At 40.7% G+C, this 18,739-nt stretch overlaps 1 protein-coding gene across 1 annotated transcript in view; it reads right to left on the reverse strand.

The window, feature by feature from the left end:
• gfra1a (gdnf family receptor alpha 1a) overlaps nucleotides 1–18,739 on the reverse strand; it is a 67,688-nt gene that overhangs the window by 10,323 nt on the left and 38,626 nt on the right. The window contains exons 4-5 of the mRNA XM_057342812.1: nucleotides 3,608–3,959; nucleotides 359–468 (exon numbers count right to left, since the gene is read on the reverse strand). Coding sequence (XP_057198795.1) covers nucleotides 359–468; nucleotides 3,608–3,959 — 462 coding nt within the window. The remainder of the gene's footprint in view (nucleotides 1–358; nucleotides 469–3,607; nucleotides 3,960–18,739) is intronic.

Here is an 18,739-nt window from a genome sequence, read left to right on the forward strand (position 1 = left end):
TATTATACAGAATATTTCTGGTGCCCCAGCTGCCAGAAAAGTAGGTAAAGCTGATTGATATTCCTAAAGCATTTTCCCCATTTATGTTTTTTTAATTAATACAATTCTCAGAGTTTTATCCAATAATACTGTACACTGAGTTGAGTCAAAATCTCACAATAAAAACACTGATTTTAGTAAAGAATATGACAAGCAAATGTCAATTTAATGAAACAAACCATGGTAAAATATTCACTATTCAGATATTAATAAAAGAAGAGTGTGTCATATGTTTAACATTTTTTGAAAATATTTAGCTTCACAAATATGTCACATCTTTGTATAAACCCGTACCTTCCAAATTACAGGACAGACTTACCAACAAGACCGGAGTATGACAGCAAGCAGTCAGCAAAGTTCTCCTTCAGACAACCAGACAGAGACTTTGGTTCTGGCTGACAGTTGGTGAAAAAATCAGCCAGACGAGACCTAAAATAGCACATAAACATACTATATTATGCCATTTCTGGCACAATCAGCACCACTAGAATTAAACATTTTTCAATATGAAAACATTATGTTGCGAAATTTGTATTTAAAGGAAAATTGAACACAGTTTCTGGCTGTTAAAAGTGCTGGAAGACTCACAGCAGTCTACAGCAACGTTAAGAACAGATGAAGAACGTGTAAATGAATGTGCTATGTCGTTTCTCCAGACACATGGTGTGGGATTAGTTTGGAATCTGTACGCAAATACACTGAAGCCTTAAGGTACAACACACAGCTAACAGCGTGTCTTCACCAAACGTCACGGTAAGCGATAAGGATCTCTTCTGTTAATCCATGTTTTTGTTCTGTTAACCAGCTGCGGTGAAAGACTACAAATTTCTATTTTTATGACCATCAACACACAGTAGTATATATAAAACATAAAAAAAAATGAGAAGAGACTTGAGCAAGTTTGGAATCAGATATTATACAAGAAATAACTCAGACATCGCAGAAGTCTTCAAATATAAGGCATGTGTTTTAAGTATCACACTGATTTGCTATGCCGTGTGTTGCAACAAGAGAGAACTCAGAGGTCGTTTCTCAATATGCGTTCTTCAGCGGTCTTGTGTCCTCGTGTTCTTGCTCTACGTCATCAATAACCATCAAAGTCCGGTTTCCAATACTCAAGAACACAAGAACAGAGAATGCATGAAAGTACCCGGATGTGTTCTCGATATCAAGGATGCATCATATGTAGCCTTGCGCGCCTACGGAATCCACTTGAAGTCCCAGAAGTCACTGCGGCGCGTCCATCCAAGTTAGTTCTTCCGAGGCTGCCTCGCAAGACCTGTCTCCACGAAAACACAAGTCCGTTCTTTGCGTTCTTGGAATTGATAAATGGCCAGAGTGTCTACCCAAGAGGAAACCTCCAAGGTTAGCTAAAATATGTAATGTTCTGTTACAAATGTGCATGTTCTCTTTGAAGGAAGTCACGCTCCTAAGATACTGAAGGTGCTAAACAATGCCATAAGACTATTTTTGGCTGTATGGTTCCATGAACATCCAAATAAATGAAGAACCTTTCGGTTTCACAAAAGGTTTGTTTATGATTGTCATGATCCCTGTCTGTGTTTCCCCTTCATATTATGGACTTATGTTACTTCCTGTGTCCTGTTGTAGTTCTTTGTAGTTCTTTTGTTCATTGGTTCTGTGTCATGATCTGTTTCAGATGTGTCTTGTTAGCCCTCTCGTTACCCTGTGTATTTAAGCCCTTGTGTTTCCTTTGTCTGGTGTCTGTCCTTCTTTAACGAATGAGTAATCCAGGCAGGAAGCAGATCCATGTGTATTAGAATTTTAATGAAAGTAAACAAAGTAACAGAATAACAAATGATCCAAGACACACGAGAATCAAATAAAAACAAGAAACATAAGATCACACCTCTAACAACGACAGACACCAGACAAAGGAAACACAATGGCTTAAAGTCACCATGAAATCAAACAGGAAAAGTGTTTTACACCGTGTTGCAGTGATTATTATAAATGATTTCCAATGAATTTGCACTCGTAATCTTTAATCAAAAACAGTAAGCTCCTCTCCCCCTCTCAACAACAACTCTTCACCACATGACATAAGCAACAAAAAAGAGGTAGGGCTATACTCACTGTCCAATGGCCAGACATTTTTAGCCCTCCCCTCCAGGCCCAAACCAATCAAAAAGGGAAAGGCAAAATAAAGCCCCGTCCTACATTTTTCTAATTTCAGAAGCCGTTTCACTCGGATATACGTCACGATACGGAAAAGAAGTCAGTCGAAACTTCCGTTTCATGGTGACTTTAAATACACAGGGTAAGGAGAGGGCTAACAAGACACACCTGAAACGGATCATGACACAGAACCAATGAACAAAAAAACTACAACAGGAACAGGAAGTAACATAAGTCCATAACATGAAGGGGAAACACGGTTGTTGCTTGAAGGGATAAAGCTACGGCCGGAAGTGGTGCAAAATCTCGCCATATAATTACAATGAATTACATTAGCTAACTTCTTCACCAGCCCCAACCCTGAACCTAACCTCACAATAATAAAAAATATTTATCAACTGTTGTCAGCGTGACAAAAATTATGCGGCATTGAAGTGAGCATGCCCAGTGGAGGCAGCTGTATCCCTTCTAGGCAAAACCGGGAAACACAGACAGGGATCATGACAATGATGAATCAAAAATGGTTCTTTTGTGGCAACTTTTGTTTAAAATGAAATAAAAAATGCTTTATAAGAGATGTCAAAGAAAATTTGTCAATCAGGTACACTGTAATAATATTGGGTAAAATATGGCACGATATAGTATATAATATGGACATTTTCCATATTTCCTTAATTTTTACCTGTATTTTTAATTTTGAATAGATCATTTCCTGGCAGAAAACTTTTTGTAGGATTAATTTTACTACTCTAACAGAGAGACACTGTACAAAAATGTATAAAATGTGAATCGTAAAGACCTGCAGCGCAAGTGCAAATATGTTCCAGTTATTTGTACGGTTGTCTAAAGTGCGCCCCCAGAATGCCGAGCGGCTCCCTCTCTGAATGAGCAGGGTCATTAGCTGTCGCTCTCTCTGAGCCTAAAGATGTTTACGTGCCAAAACTACATCCACCGTGTGCTAATGAATCCTTAACAAGCCATTTAGAGCACTCTGGGGTTGCCTCCCTCCAACAAACCGGATTTAAGGCTGCAGTATTTATTGCTAGACTTCAATAATCTCCACGTTTGTCCCCACGATGTGTTCTCACCTTAATAAACGCTTTATTTCCCTATAGATGCAGCCATAGCTGCACATGGGTAAGCGTGCCCCTAGTGGTGATAACTTGTTATTACAGCATTTGAGAAGCATTTCTTAGCCCCTTTAACTAGCTCATTTTGGAGTGTTAATCCACACAAGATTAGTGTTGCCTTGAGGTGTGGATGTGTGAGCAAGTACCAGCTGTTATTAACTTACTGGATGGACCTAATGTACTGATACTACACAATGACATCCAAAGATCTAAGAAAATGCATGTGTTGCATACTGTATAACCAACAAAAAAATAATGTTGCCTTTTATAAACCATTAAGAGTTTTCTGTGGTTCAGACCTGCAGATGTAGTTGGTCTTGCATGAGGCTTGCAGTGCCAGGCAGTTGGGCCTCTCTTTGTCCTCATACGAACAGGCTGGCACGATGGTCTGTCGTCTCCGCTCGGAGCAGGCCGACTGATCTCCTAGAGGACAGGAGCAGAAGAGCATGCCGTAGCTGTGCTTGGGCGGCACCTTGTCGAAGAACTGCCGCAGGGCCTTGTGGCATTTGCGCTTGTTGCAGACTTCGGCTGTTGAGACGCGGCTTGTGCAGGGGCTTATGTAAGCCGAGCGGTATTTCTTGCAGGTGTCGTTTAGGTTGCAGGCCTTTGCTGCATTCAGGCAGTTGTTCTCCTTCGCTAGTGCTGGCTCACCTGCAAAATACACATACACATTGTATAATGTAACTAACATGAACTGATGCGACGTGCATTCTTCTAAATAAAAGTGCATTTATTACTGACGATAGAGGGTTCACCCAAAAATGAAAATTCTGTCATGATTTAATCACTCTCTAGTTGTTCCAAACCTGTATAAATGAATACAAAGAAAGATATTTGGATGAATGTTAGCAGCCGAAAGTTCTGAGGCATCATTGACTAAAATAGTAGGAAAAATGTAAGTTCCCCAGAACTGTTTGCTTTCCTAAATTCCTCAAAATATCTACTTTTGTGTTCACCAGAACAAAGAAATTTATACAGGTTTGGAACAACGAGAAGGTGAGTAATTCATGACAGAATTTTCATTGTTGGGTAAACTATCCCTTTAATAGTGAAACTTGCTTAGCGGTGATGTTTCAGTGTCATGGGCAGATGTCACTGAAATAGGTGCCTGTCTCTTTAAGAACATCAGAAAAGTAGGCAGAATCATTAACGCTCTATGCCTGTCAATCATTTTGCATGTCTGGGTTTTTGTCTCTTTCTACAGGTCTACCAAAACACAGAGGCTGTTTATAACTGTTTTTGTCCTGTCAAATAAGACAGTGTTCATCCCTTTGGATCCCTGCAGCCTAAACAAACAGTCATCTTGGCCGAGCAGCAGAGTCATCAAAGTGGCCGGCGCTGCTCGGCTCTGGCCTGTCAGATGCTAATTGCTGGCTTTCTTACATATCCTACTATTATCTAACATTTCTGAAAAAGCAGAGCTACAGAAGCAGTTTGAGTTATAATGAGAGCCAATTAGAAACAAGAGATGGGTTGTATTAGAGTAAGAGAGGAGCGTACATGTGCATGATTTTGTGTGTGCACGTACAGTATGTGTGGATCTGTGAGGACTCGGCTAATAAGGTGTTTGTCTTTAAGGAGACTGAAACCTCAGATGTTCTAATAGTAGAAGTCGAGGAGTACAGAGCTATTAAAATATTGTGCATAAATTAGTGCAGATCATTTGTTCTTGGATAAATTTTGAAAAAAAAATTGAAATACTCTACTCTTGATTTTTTATTTGCGTCTTAGAAAAACTGAGCACAGTTTGTGATATTTTTGTCATATAAAACTTAAAGTGATAGTTCATCCCAAAATTATTTAATCATTTACTCACCCTCTTATCATTTCAAATCTGTATGACTTACTTTCTTCGGCAGAACACAAAAGAAGATATTTTCACGAATGTTGGTAACCGAGCAATGGTGGTACCATTGCTCAGAATTTTCATTTTTGTCACTTGAAATAATAAAGAAAAGTGAGATTTACTAGGTCTCCTCAGAAGAAACATACATGTATGAGGTGGACAATTATGTAACCAATCAACACAATCTACAAAATAACTATTTTACAATGTGGTTAATTCATATGAATAAATATTATCTCATTTGTACATTTTAGTACAATTTGGCGCAAAAGCAAATTTTGCGCCATTGGTGGTCAGGTTAGGGGAGGAGCTAAATTATTGTTTTTTACAATTTACATTGCATAAATTGATTCAAATTAGCCACCTTGTAAAATAATTACGAATATGAGAGCTGTGGCATAGTCACCAGCAAAACTCTCAGTAACGCTATAGATTACGGCCCGCAATGTACCACATAATTAAACAGGATTGGGGAACAATATGTAAATTTTGGGGAATAAAGGGGTAAGTATAAGGAAAATTAAAAATATATATACATTTATGAGGGAACTGCGTGCCATATAAACATCCATATCATCCATATCAAACCGCTCTTGAAATACTTGATTATAGTCTCAAAAGATCAATGTTGATATATTAACGTAAAATTAATTGTGACCAACAATCCTAAAATCAATCAAATAAAAATGAATCATAAAGTCAAAACTCAAAAGTCAAATTTACAGTTGACAGACAGTCTGCGTGATCCGTTCGTGCCGTTTTGCTTGTGCAAAAACTGAACACATCATTTCCCCTTATTTCATGGTTGCTAAATTAGAAACCCGTTCTTAACGGGATATTTCACAGGCAAAACGAAATTTCCCCATGTTTTACTCACCCTCAAGACATCCTGACTGAATATGACTGGGGAAATTTTGTTCTGCCTCTGAAATATCCCTTTAATATCCACAGTAGCTTATTTATGGGTACATTGTGATTACAAAAATGTAGTGTATGTTCATGCTAAGATTGTTGTATAGCATACTGCAGGTCATGCATTCCACATTATATTAAAATATATATAAATACTTACAGTATAAATATATTTTTTAATTATCTGACTTCTTTATTCCCCAAACTTTGCATATTGTTCCCCTTTTCCAACAGATATGTACTGTAGACGTACATTATTGTTACAATTAGTTACCCTGTGAATTCTGTTTAATTATGCGGTACATTGCAGGCCGTTATCTAAAGCGTTACCAAACTCTCTTGAATGACTAATAATGAAAAAGGTTAATATGCAGAAAAATCATCTTAGCAACTTAATGTTAAGTGACAATGTCTGTCTGTCCTCCAGCCAACAGCAGCTCAGAAACTGTGAGATTCACTATGACCCTTTGACCCTCTGTAGAATGATGTAAAACAACACCAGCCCGCTCCATCTGCTCGACGTCTGGACTGTAATTCAGAACAATGTACACACACAGGTCCATCTGCCCATTGAAAACCCTCAGCCCCATCACTATCTGTCTGTGCGCTTTTGCAAATGTGTGTTTGTATGTTAGACACTATGAAATGCAATCTTACCCATTTATAAACAGTGTGATTTTCTCAGTCAGAGCATCAATAGGGATACACATATTGACAAAAGCAATCAAAAAAAAAAAAAAAAATAGCTGAGATAGTGTGCAATACTGTCAGATGTCTTATTTAAACAGAGACATGTTCTCTGTAGGTGCAAGGTCTGAGGATGTGATGTGCCCTCCTGATCCAGTGCCCTGTGGCTGACAGGAATAAAAAATCTATTCTGCAGGTTCAAATGATGTTCTGCAGCTTGTCTGAATCCTTCACCCTTGTACGAACCCATAGTTTAAAACTAAAGAGACCACACTACACACACACACACACATGCACAGGCACGCACGCACACACGCACACACACACACACACGGTCCACATGGGGAATCATTTTGGCCTATCATAATGCATACCTCTACTGACTACTGCTACTACAAACACGCACACATGCACACGTGCACACGCACACGTGCACACGCACACACAGTGGCCATCTGGCCTGCTTGGTAGAACAGAAACCCCTGCAGTGCTTTTAGTCTCTGATACAGCCTCAAATTGATTAGTGTCTCCGATTTCCTTCTCCCATTTGCTCTAATGATCAATTAACAGGAGAATCGGAATAATGACCTTGCATGCTTTCGGGACAGGGATGTGTTTACGTATGTGTTTTGCACGTTTTATTGGACCTTTGTTCTTCATCCGGAACTTCCTTTGGCCAGTAAAGCTGTGATCCAGCTGTGGAGCCTCAATTAACCTCAAGTTTAGCTGCACCGTGAAATATTCAAGGCTGGGTTCAAAGTCACACTGATAAGATTAGAACATGTGTTATTAACTGTTAAAGCACACACTAGCATTTCCAAGCTCATGGGTTTGAATTGCAAGGAACACACATACTGTAAGGTACACCGCACTGTGAGTTGTTTTGGATAAAGCATTGTCAGAGTGTCTGAAAATGTCTTGCCTCTCTTCTGTTCTAATTAAGAGGTGAAGAAGCTAAAAACTCTGTCAAACTGTCACATTAAACAAGCAGTTGAAGTGGGTTAGAAATGGAAACAATGTAGAAGTTACGATTCTGAGTAGTGTGTAGTCACTCATTTAATGTTCTCTCTTTCTCTTCTAACACACTTTCTCGCCAGGATCAGACAACAGAAGCCTGATTAAATCCTAACAAAGCCTCACCTGAGGGTTAATGGGAACTGTACATTGAAGCGAGGAGGGGTGGGTCAGCACACTCTTCTCATACTTTATCTGGAACTGTAATGTCACCAGCGATTAGCGGAGAGGTCAAGGATTTGATTAAAACCACACTGTGATCAGAACCCGATGTCCTCTTATAGTGTGTGTGTGTGTGTGTGTGTTTGACTCTCTCTCTCTCTTTCAGGTGATTGCTTTCAGTCACTGAAGGGTGGAAAAAGTGAATGATAAATAATTATAGAAACCGAGACATTGTAATGGGGCTAAATGAATGGGAACAATTAACAAATACATCAAGACATTGACTGTTGCTGTGTGTCCATTAGTCACGAGGAACTGAATGATTTAGATTCAGTTTCCGATTTAAACTCAGATTCTGTTTATTTATGTCTTTTTTCTGTATTTTATGACATCTCAGATAAAACATGACTTTGTGTGCTGTGGTGCTCTGTTAGTATTGACAGAACAATGCAGAGGTTCAAAAACGGTTCACAGAACTGAATGTCATGAAATTCTATGTGTTTCAGTTTTCTTGTAAAAGTGAATCTGGATACTGACTATCCTGACATGTAGTTCCCTTACTGTCGGTCTCTCGACGTTGTGTCGAGCCGACAGATGGGGTTCGCTCTTGAGAACCTATCAACTTCTGAGTAGTTTGGAAAAGGCCAATGAAATTGGCGAATGAAATTTGCATTGCGGACTCCGCCCCCGGATATCCGTGTATAAAAGGGAGATGGCGTGCTGCATTCATTCACCTTTTGTTCTTCGGAGCCTTCACACTGATCGACTTCGAGACTTCAATCTCTACGCCGAATTACTGCTGGAATCTTATGACGTGGTGCAGCGGACGGTCCCTTCCTGCAGCGACTTTGTCGAGAGCTCACATTGCGGAGGACCAAGCTGCCTCCTCTCTCCACGCTATGGCTCCTGCCAGGCCAAGGCGTTGAGAGAGCTCCACGAGGGTAAGACCAACCCAGGGCTTATGCAGGAACTCCGTGCCGCCACCGACCTCGCTCTATGGGCGACCAAGGTGACCGTGCGGGCCCTGGGTCGGGCGATGTCCACACTTGTGGTCCATGAGAGACACCTCTGGCCGAACCTTGCACAGATAAGTAACGCCGAGAAGGTCCGCTTTCTCAACACACCCATCTCGCAAGGGGGGGGGGGCTGTTTGGTGATACTATCGAGCAGCAGTTCTCGACAGTAAAGAAGCAGACAAAGGATATCAAGCATATCCTCCCCCGCCGCGACTCGGCCACCCCAGTTAACTACCGAGCGTGCACAGTCAGTGTTGAACTGCCTGAAGGTTTTCAGGCAGTCAGCGGTCCCCCTGAAACAATTTCAGAGGCTCCTGGGATACATGGCATCCTCAGGGGGTGGTCCCCCCTCGGGTTGATGCACATGCGACCGCTCCAACACTGGCTACAGAGCAGGGTTCCTTGGAGAGCGTGAAATTCCGGCAGCAGGCGTATGGTCATCGCGCCTTTCTGCCGACGCACACTGACCCCCTGGTCGTCCATGACCTTCTTGTGGACAGGAGTCCCCCTAGGGCAGGTGTCAAGGCACGTCGTAGTGAAGACGGATGCCTCCCTGCAGGGTTGGGGTGCCGTGTGCAACGGGCACGCAGTGTCGGGGCAGTGGACGAGCCCCCGCCTGCATTGGCACATCAACTGCCTAGAGTTGTGGGCTGTGCTACTTGCACTGAGGAGGTTACAACCTCTCATGCAGGGCAAGCACGTGCTGGTCTGGATGGACAGCACAGCTGCCGTGGCGTATCCAATCGTCAGGGTGGCGTTCGCTCACGGCAGCTAACATGACTTGCCCGGCGCCTCCTCCTTTGGAGTCCGCAGGTGATCTGCTCCCTGCGAGCCACATACATCCCAGGCACCCTGAACCAGACAACCGAAGCGCTCTCTCGTCAGTGGACGCCTTGTGGAGAGTGGCGACTCCATCCACGTGCAGTCCAGCTCATTTGGGAGCAGTTCGGCCAAGCACAGGTGGACCTGTTTGCCTCCCCGGACTCCACCCATTGTCCGCTTTGGTACTCCCTGACTGAGGCACCCCTCGGCACGGATGCCCTTGCGCACAGCTGGCCGCGGGACAAGCAGAAGTACGCCTTCCCCCCAGTGAGCCGCATTGCACAGACCCTGTGCAAGGTCAGGGAAGAGGAGCATCAAGTGGTACTAGTTGCGCCCTACTGGACCAACCGGACTTAGTTCTCAGAGCTGGCACTTCTGATAACAACTCCCCCCTGGCCGATTCCCCTGACAGAGGACCTTCTGTCACAGGGGGAAGGGCACGTAACGCCATCCCAGGCAGACCCCTGGAACTTCCATGTCTGGACCCCCTGCGTGGTTGGGACATCACTTGAAGGATTATCTTAAATAATGTAAGGAGATCAGTCATCCCCGACAAATAACTCATGAACTCATGAAAGTTAAATGTACATATGATAAATCCCACTTGACACACTTGCTCCAGATGAGATGAATAGTTATAATAAGAGCAAAATTGCTGTGAATGTCTGCAAAGTACTTTCACTGGCTCTAATTCAGAAAGCACTAATTACTTCTTATTGCAAAATACTGTATGCATGTGGTTGTACTTTACCTACTGTATTATCACAGATCATAAAAGCCCATTTGTGCAGGTGGATGTTCGGTCCACAGAGAGCTCTCTCTCCTCTAATATGTTTACAGTGAGAGAAACAGAGAGGCCAAATGAATGGAAAAAATTGAAATGCTCTCGTTCCTGCCTTGTTTCCCACTTTGTAGTGCTTAATAAACTCTCTCTTTCTACAAACAATCCTCCCATGTAATAACGGCAAATGAAACCGTAGCACTTCTATAACTCAAGACCTCTGTAATTGATCCCTCAAGCTCTGTCTCTCTTTTCCTCTCTTTTCCGCTCGCTAGCATGGAGAAGGACAGTCCTTTGAGATATTGCATTAGGATGCATTGGATTTCTCCAGGGACTGGTTATATATCCCAGGCAAGTTTACAAAAAAGTGGGTTTGGTAAGAGAAGCCAAAATGTTGCAGGGACTATATTACACGTCAGGGGTGTGAATAAGTGATTTTCGACATAAGAAATTAAATCAATTTTGAGGAAAATATTGCAACACTATGAAACACAAGCTAGCCTTAGACAGCAAACTAATGAGTATAATCTTTAGTTTACGATACATGTGTATACTAAGAAGGATTCGTAAGCAAGAACCGTCAGTTACGCCCTCACCCATCAATATATGGGGATGCTTGAGAAGTGAATCCCCCCCACACACATTCCCTCCAGCATTAGCATCAACATCCTGCCAGAACAGCAGACACATGAGGATTCATGGCCCAGACTGCGGCCCTGTACACAGACATGATCTGTGAGGCATTAATATGCAGAGCCTCTCAGTGTGTCACAGAGATATACCGTCCCAGCCCTAGAGCACCGGTATTCTAAGAGACATCCGTTTCACAAGAGAAACTTCTACTAGAGTCATTACACCTGCTGCTGTATTTGTATAAATGCAGGGCATCAGACAGCTATGATCAATTTCACATGATTGGATGAGATGAGGGAGACCGTGCAAACAGGGAACGCTACTGAAACATTGCTGGACCTTTCACGTGTCCAAATAAGTTTTAAGAAAGAAAAATCAGGGCTGTCAATCAAATAATTACAATAGAGAATTGATAATGTAATGTGATACAATGATTAAAAAGCAGCCTGGGGTAACAATGTTTGTGGCTGTAAATTAAATGGATGTAGATGCAAATTTGTGCAAAAATTTTGCACAAATTTGAATATATATTATATATTTCTCTTCCAGGCTTTTAATATAAGAGCTTGTCCTGGGTGATCGGCTCTGCGCATTCTGTGCTGCATTATGTGATTTGAGGAAGCGTGTTGCTTACAGTATCTGGAGGTGGTACACAGCACTTTTGAAGAACTTGAACAATTACTAAAAATAATGATTATTGGATTACTAAGATGTTGCATTGGTTTACCTGCCAAAATAAAATAAAAAAAATGATTTCCATCCAGGGCCAGGTCTAGGGGGGGCACTACCCACCCCCACATTTCTTTTGTGCCCCTCCAAAAATATTCAGCTGATAATTAAAGCAATAAAAAATAAAACTTACTAAATACTTATTTGCATTATGATCTGTCAATTTAATCACAGAAAAATAAACAAAATGATGCATGCAATGAACTATGATTATACTGTATATCTGCCCAATCAGAATATATGATTGCCCCCCAGTTGAGCCTAGTCTAGTAGACACATCTTTTCAGCCAAGCATTCACTTAATGCAAAATAAACCACCGGGAGACTGCATTTATTAGATATTATTTATTAGAATAATCTTACTTGTTCGATGATAAACACCATGCACTGCGCTGTGTTTGACCTTTTTTGTGTTTTTCAGTTTTTCTTATTTTCTCCTGTAAAGCTGCTTTGAGACAATGCACATTGTGAAAAGCGCTATATAAATAAAATTGAATTGAAGTGAATAGTACTGGGCCTGTCTCCATCTCTCATTTAAGTCACCTCAAAAGATGGCCCATTGTGCATCAGAAAGACTTTGAAAGTCCATCTCTGGTCACGTTGCAGAAGATTGTGATTGTATGAGGTCTTGATAAACAAAAATGGAATTTACATGATTTCCAAAACCGATCGGGCAGCTTGCGATTACAACAGTTCATCAGGTCCAACACCACTGCTTACCGGACTTTTAATAATTTTCCATTTCATTTGGAATCGATCATCTCACTAAAGTACGAGAGAATGGAACTGGCCGGTGAAAATTTGTGTAAAAGTGCATCTATTGCCTGAGGCTTAAAAATGCTTTAAACCTCAACAGTGAAATCAGCCAAAAGCAGCAGCGCTTGGCTCTGATTGGGCCGCACACGTTACATCAAAACTGGCAACGCTGATAGAAGCCATCTGCTCTTCAGCTCAGAGATTTGTGCCGGCTTGCCAGGCGCCAATAAAATGACAGCTAAAACTATTATCGAGACTTGTGCGAGGCATCTGACGGCACTAGTCATATGACATTTACCCGCTCATGCGTCACAGCCATCGCAAAATGCCCATCACACCCATCAGCGCATATTTAGCACTGCGCCTACTGGCTTTAGGAGTCAAAGGTCAAGTGAAGTGCACATCAGACTCTGTCAGGCGGATCTACTCGTGGGTAAATCTTCAGAGACAGTGGAAATGATGTGGGAGGGAAAGTACTTTAATGACAGGCATGTTCAAAAGGCACCCATTGACTGAACTGCTCTTAACAGCATGAAAGAGCGAGAGATTGCTCTGAGTCAAACCCACTGAGGATGGAATATCGGGCTGGCTATCTAAACCAGTAGTGATCTACACTTTAAAATCACACAAATACTGTGATCGTTTCTTTGTTTTCATGTAAAAACTAAACGCAGAATATCTAGGGGGTTCAAAAGAGTGACACAAGCAGATGAACTTCAAAACCGCAATATCACATCTCTCTCTCTCTCTCTCATGTGATTTAATGTTATTGTTATATGAATTCTAAAGGAAAAACACAGTCTAAAGATGAGGTAACACATGCAGTTTCTGCCAATCTCATATAAATCTTGAGTCCCTATACAGTAGTATTGCATACTTCATATTTTCGAAGAGTACTTAGTTTGATCAAATTTATGAAAAGACAGACACAGCTGTACAATTATTTCCGGAAAAAGACAAGCTCCTGGAGGCGTGCAGGGGTGGGGGCGGAACTAAAGCACGAGCACACAATACATCATCGCATTGATTCACTGAGTATGTGTTGTTTACACATTATGCACATACATGCCGATTGTATGTGCATAATGTCCAAATCCAACGTTATATCTACCGTTTATATAACATTCATCACTGAAATGCAGTGAGCAAACAAACACAGCTAAACTTCCATCAGCTGAGTGAATGGGTGGGGCATGGGGCCATTGATGGGCATGCTCTTTCGCTCACTGGATGACGCGTGGGTGTGCTTTTCCGGGAGAATTGTCCAATAAGGGACTAAGAACCCTTGTTACGAAAGGGAATCCATGTTCGAAAAAAAACAAACTTTCAGAAACCTGTCCGAACCCTGGCAGAGTGAATCGAGCACAGAAATACTAAGTCATACGTGTAACTCGTATGCTGACCATGTTAAGCTTGATAAGCCACCACGTTTAACAGTGTAAAGAAGTCAGAATGCATGAAATGGCATGTTAACTCTGCTTTAAACAACCTTTCAAAGGAAATCTACATTCTATTCGTAGGACCAAAATCACATATTGAAAAACAGAGAAGCAAAAAGCACACTCAAAGAATGTTTGTACGTTTATTGCACTAAGTCTACAGAATGCATAAATGAAAAATAAGCTTTTGCACAAAAAAACAATACTGTGCCTTGTGACTTTTATATAAATCATTTGAAGCATCCTCCCACTTTAAATAACTACATGCAGCAGTTGAGATGCAGACGAGAAGTCATCATACAATGTAATCTCACTTATTCTATTCTCGGCTTTTAGAGAGTGTGCTCTATTATTATCTTACTGATATGATGTTTCTCTTTCTCATCCCTGTCATCACTCAAAATGTCAGCTGACAATCAAACCATGGCAAGAAAATGAGCAGTCTTTACTAAACTCTGCAAAGTACAGCGTTTATTCAGAATGAGAGGTTGCAGATTCGTAGATCAAAAAGATTTTAAATCACCTGAAATAAACTCTCTGTGAGGATTAGATATTGCACATGCACTCTAAAAAGTGCTGGGTTGTTTTCAATCCATGACTGGGTAAAATATGGACAGAAGAAACGCTGGGTTATAAATTACCCTATGCATTTTTAGGAGTGTAAAAATAACTTGCCACCTACAATGTGTAGGGATATAAAGTATCAGATGAGGTAACATTTTAATAGTTCAATAGACAAAAGTTCAATAATTCAGGTGAATGATGATCCACCAGATATTGAGAATTACAGGTCAGATTAGATCTGTACATAATAGAATGTAATAACAAATAACATCTACAAAGGTGCTAGCTCAAATTGTTCTTCAAAAAGTTGAAACAAAGTGTATTTTTTATTACATATTACATTATAAAAGTAAACTAAAGTTCATATTTAGCTGAAAAACAAACACCCTCTTCAACCTGTCCCTTTTATAATTGGGCTGTAGTCATGCTGAATTCACAAAGCATTGTAGACTCACGGTCTTGATTGATGATGCTCATTTTCTAAGCGCTGTCTTCAACACTTAAAGTGCATATGACCCAGTTCTCTCTGCTATTCTTTTTTAATTTAACATCCACAGTGCCAAAATATGCCCTGAAGATAGATGACTACTGCTCTCCCAATCCTGGCAGGTAATGTTGAGGACCACGCAGCAAAAACAGTTGAGCTTGGCAGGGATGTGGAGAGAAAGAGAGACCGAAAGAGAGAGAGAATATATACAGTGTGCTCTAAAGAAAGAACACCTGTGATTGACCAAACATGAGGCAATAAATGAAAAATGAAGTGTTGAACGAAAAGAAGCATGTCATTCAGAAAGAAAGAAAGAAAGAAAGAAAGAAAGAAAGAAAGAAAGAAAGAAAGAAAGAAAGAAAGAAAGAAAGAAAGAAAGAAAGAAAGGCGTGGAGAGAGGGTGTTTCACTGTTCTCTGATCTAATTGGAGGAGATGTGCGGTCCCTGGAGAAAGTGTCTCTTCACCCTCAAAGAAACAGCAAACAACACTGCAAAGACATTTTTCACACCAGAGACACCAACATATTCTTTTCTTTTGCTTTCTGTTGCTTCTTTGAAAGCTAAAAACTGCTGCTGTTTCATTTAACTTCACTGTTGTTGGACTTTGAATATTTTATTTTTGACTTTTCAAACTAAAGCACATTCAATATAATTGGGGGAGGGGGGAGGAAGCTGAAAACAATGCATACACGTACGACATCCTGACATGTTTTTCCCGAGCTGCTCTCTTTAATATACTTACACTAACTGGGAGGTATGGGGACCCATCCAATGAGGTCATTATTATATAATGACATTACCTAATGACTTCACAGGGGTTCCAGAGCCAATAACCGCCAGATAACTTCCCCTGTAATTATTTGGAAACACCAGTTTGTGCTTCCTCGACATTAAGCCGACATTTTAATCACATTGTCTGGGTGCTTCATGGAGCACAGCAAGGCTGTTTTGTTGAGAACACTCTTTGATTAGCTGGATTAGTGATGGTCCTGATTTAAACCACAAAACAATTACCTACACCATTACATGCTATACAGCACCACAGCCTTTGTCGTTTTATTTTACAAGACTTTAAAAGCACATACAAAGCTTATGAATGTAATACTGACAATGTGAGTCACTATATGCTAACTTTGCTTCTGATAGGCAGATAGAATGTAAAGGAGTGCCGCAGGGATGACGTAGGCCGTTTCTCAATTCCAAGAACGCAAAGAACGGACTTGTGTTCTCGTGGAGACCGGTCTTGCGAGGCAGCCTCGGAAGAGCGAACTTGGATGGACGCGCCGCAGTGACTTCTGGGACTTCAAGCGGATTCTGTAGGCGTGCAAGGCTGCATATGATGCATCCTTGATATCGAGAAACTTTCATGCATTCTCTGTTCTTGTGTTCTTGAGTATTGGAACCGGACTTTGACGGTTATTGATGATGTAGAGCGAGAACACAAGGACGAAAGCCCGCTGAAGAACACATTTTGAGAAAGTCATATATTTGTCTGCAAAACCTAGAAGCGAGTCAGCATTTTAGCACAATTGGTTTTTGGTTAAATGTCTCAAAAAAGGTTTTGGTTAACAAAAGCCCTAGTTTCATTTTATTCTACTATAAAACACACCAGTAATAACCTGCTTGTGATTTTTTTAAAGCTTTACCGTGTCTTAAAAATGCCGGTTGCTAACAAGTTGCTGAATGCGACTACAGACACTGATGTAAAAATCTCACAAATAATGCAACAAGGGCACAAATCTCCAAAAACGTTGGTTGTGATGCATGAATGGAGTAATGACGTACAACATTTTTTAAATAAAGTTTAAAGAGTTGTTGGAGGCTTGGTGGTGGTCACGTTGATGTTGAGTGACTGTGGTGTAGTCTGTTTATAGCCTCATGTTAGCTTTTGACTTCTGGCGTCTGTATTCAGGCTTCAAAATGAATAAATGGGTTAATTTTTTTGCAATCTGCCAAAAGTCCACAGGGTTTTGGTCGAGGGAACCAGTGTGGAGCTAACTTCCAAGTTGACCTAAAAAAACGTCGTCCCTGCAGCACTCTATAATTTGTTCAAATTCTTATAACACACAACTGAGGGAAAAAAACAGAGGAAAAAGAGTGTATTTGTATATATATTATAAACTGTATTTCACAAAAGAAATAATCAACTTCACGTTAACAGTTTCACTGAATAAACCTTTACATTCTTTTTATTTCAATCTCATTGGAAAGCTCAGCACATTATTAATGAATCTGCACGGAGAGAAAGAATGTGACTATGAAACAGTGTCTTGTCAAGCCACTGGCAGCGTTCTTTACTGTGGTCAGATGAGATATGGTTTATGACCTCTCATTAATAGCCATTACTATGGAGGTCAGTCAGGACGAGCTGGTGGGTTATCTGCAGAGCTATAAACCACAACACAATGGAAATAGCTACATCAATCACTCATACCGCTTTGACTGAGATAGAAAGACATAGAGTGAGGGCACAGAGCAGGAAAAGGGAAACAGAATATTCATAATAAACACAGAAGAGAATCAATAGCAGGGTGATGATGAAATCTTTCATTGTGAGCGTCAATGATGAAACCCAGACACTCATAAATAAAGCATTTACAGTCTGAGCTCAAACTGATCGCAATAGTTCCTGTTATATCACATGTAACCATACATCACAGGTGAGAAAACAATTTACCAAGATTAAAGAGGGAATTCACAAAGAATTAATTATAGTGGTATTCATTTGAACGTGCATTTGTGTTGTTTAGCATCTGATTTACTAAAGGAATTATGCAAATCAGGTATTTGCATGGCACTATTCCTCATCTTTTGGGAATTGTAATATTAGTAAATAAGTAAAGCTGTTGTATCCGCTTTCTTTGATGGAAGATATGGATTTACACAGTAAATGCTGTTGAGTGACATTCTGTATGTTTAAAGATAATAAATTCTTCACATATAATAATACGGAACAGAATATCAATAAGTGACAATGTAGTTTGGACCCAAGAACTATCCAGCACAAGACGACTGGCTGCTGTACTTTAAAGGTGAGAGGAAACTGTCATTTTCAAAGAAAATACATGTAAAATATATGCCAGGAATCAGCGCACATAGCTCGGGTTGAGTCAGTGTGCCCTTTTCTTTTGCCTGCTTAAACCAGCTTAATGAATCCTCACGGAAACTAAATTAATAAACACGACATCCTGCAAAATCTGCTCAAGAGACATTGGCTATTGCATCAATGATCTCTAGTCATCTTATGACGTTACTGTGATTGGTTGATTACTCTATTAATGAGTCAAATCCCTCCTATGATGTTCAGAACGGGCCTAAAAGTTGAGCTGTTTGATGTGATTGTGATAGCTTGACAAACATCAAGTGGAACTAGAACATGAAATTACATTAGACTAAAAAAACACAGCGCGGAAACTTTTCCACAACATGTCTCTGCCGTATTACATGATGAAGAAACCAGCATTTTTCAACAGTGTCTGTATGTCCTGAAACATGGAAATGGGGGAGTTTCTCGTTTAGCTTGAGCTTGTCTGAAAAGAAAAGCTTTGGTCTAAAGGAGCCCAGAGATAGATTAGTCAAAACC

This window comes from Triplophysa rosa, linkage group LG9, assembly GCF_024868665.1.
Source record: "Triplophysa rosa linkage group LG9, Trosa_1v2, whole genome shotgun sequence".
NCBI classification, from domain to species: Eukaryota; Metazoa; Chordata; class Actinopteri; order Cypriniformes; family Nemacheilidae; genus Triplophysa; species Triplophysa rosa.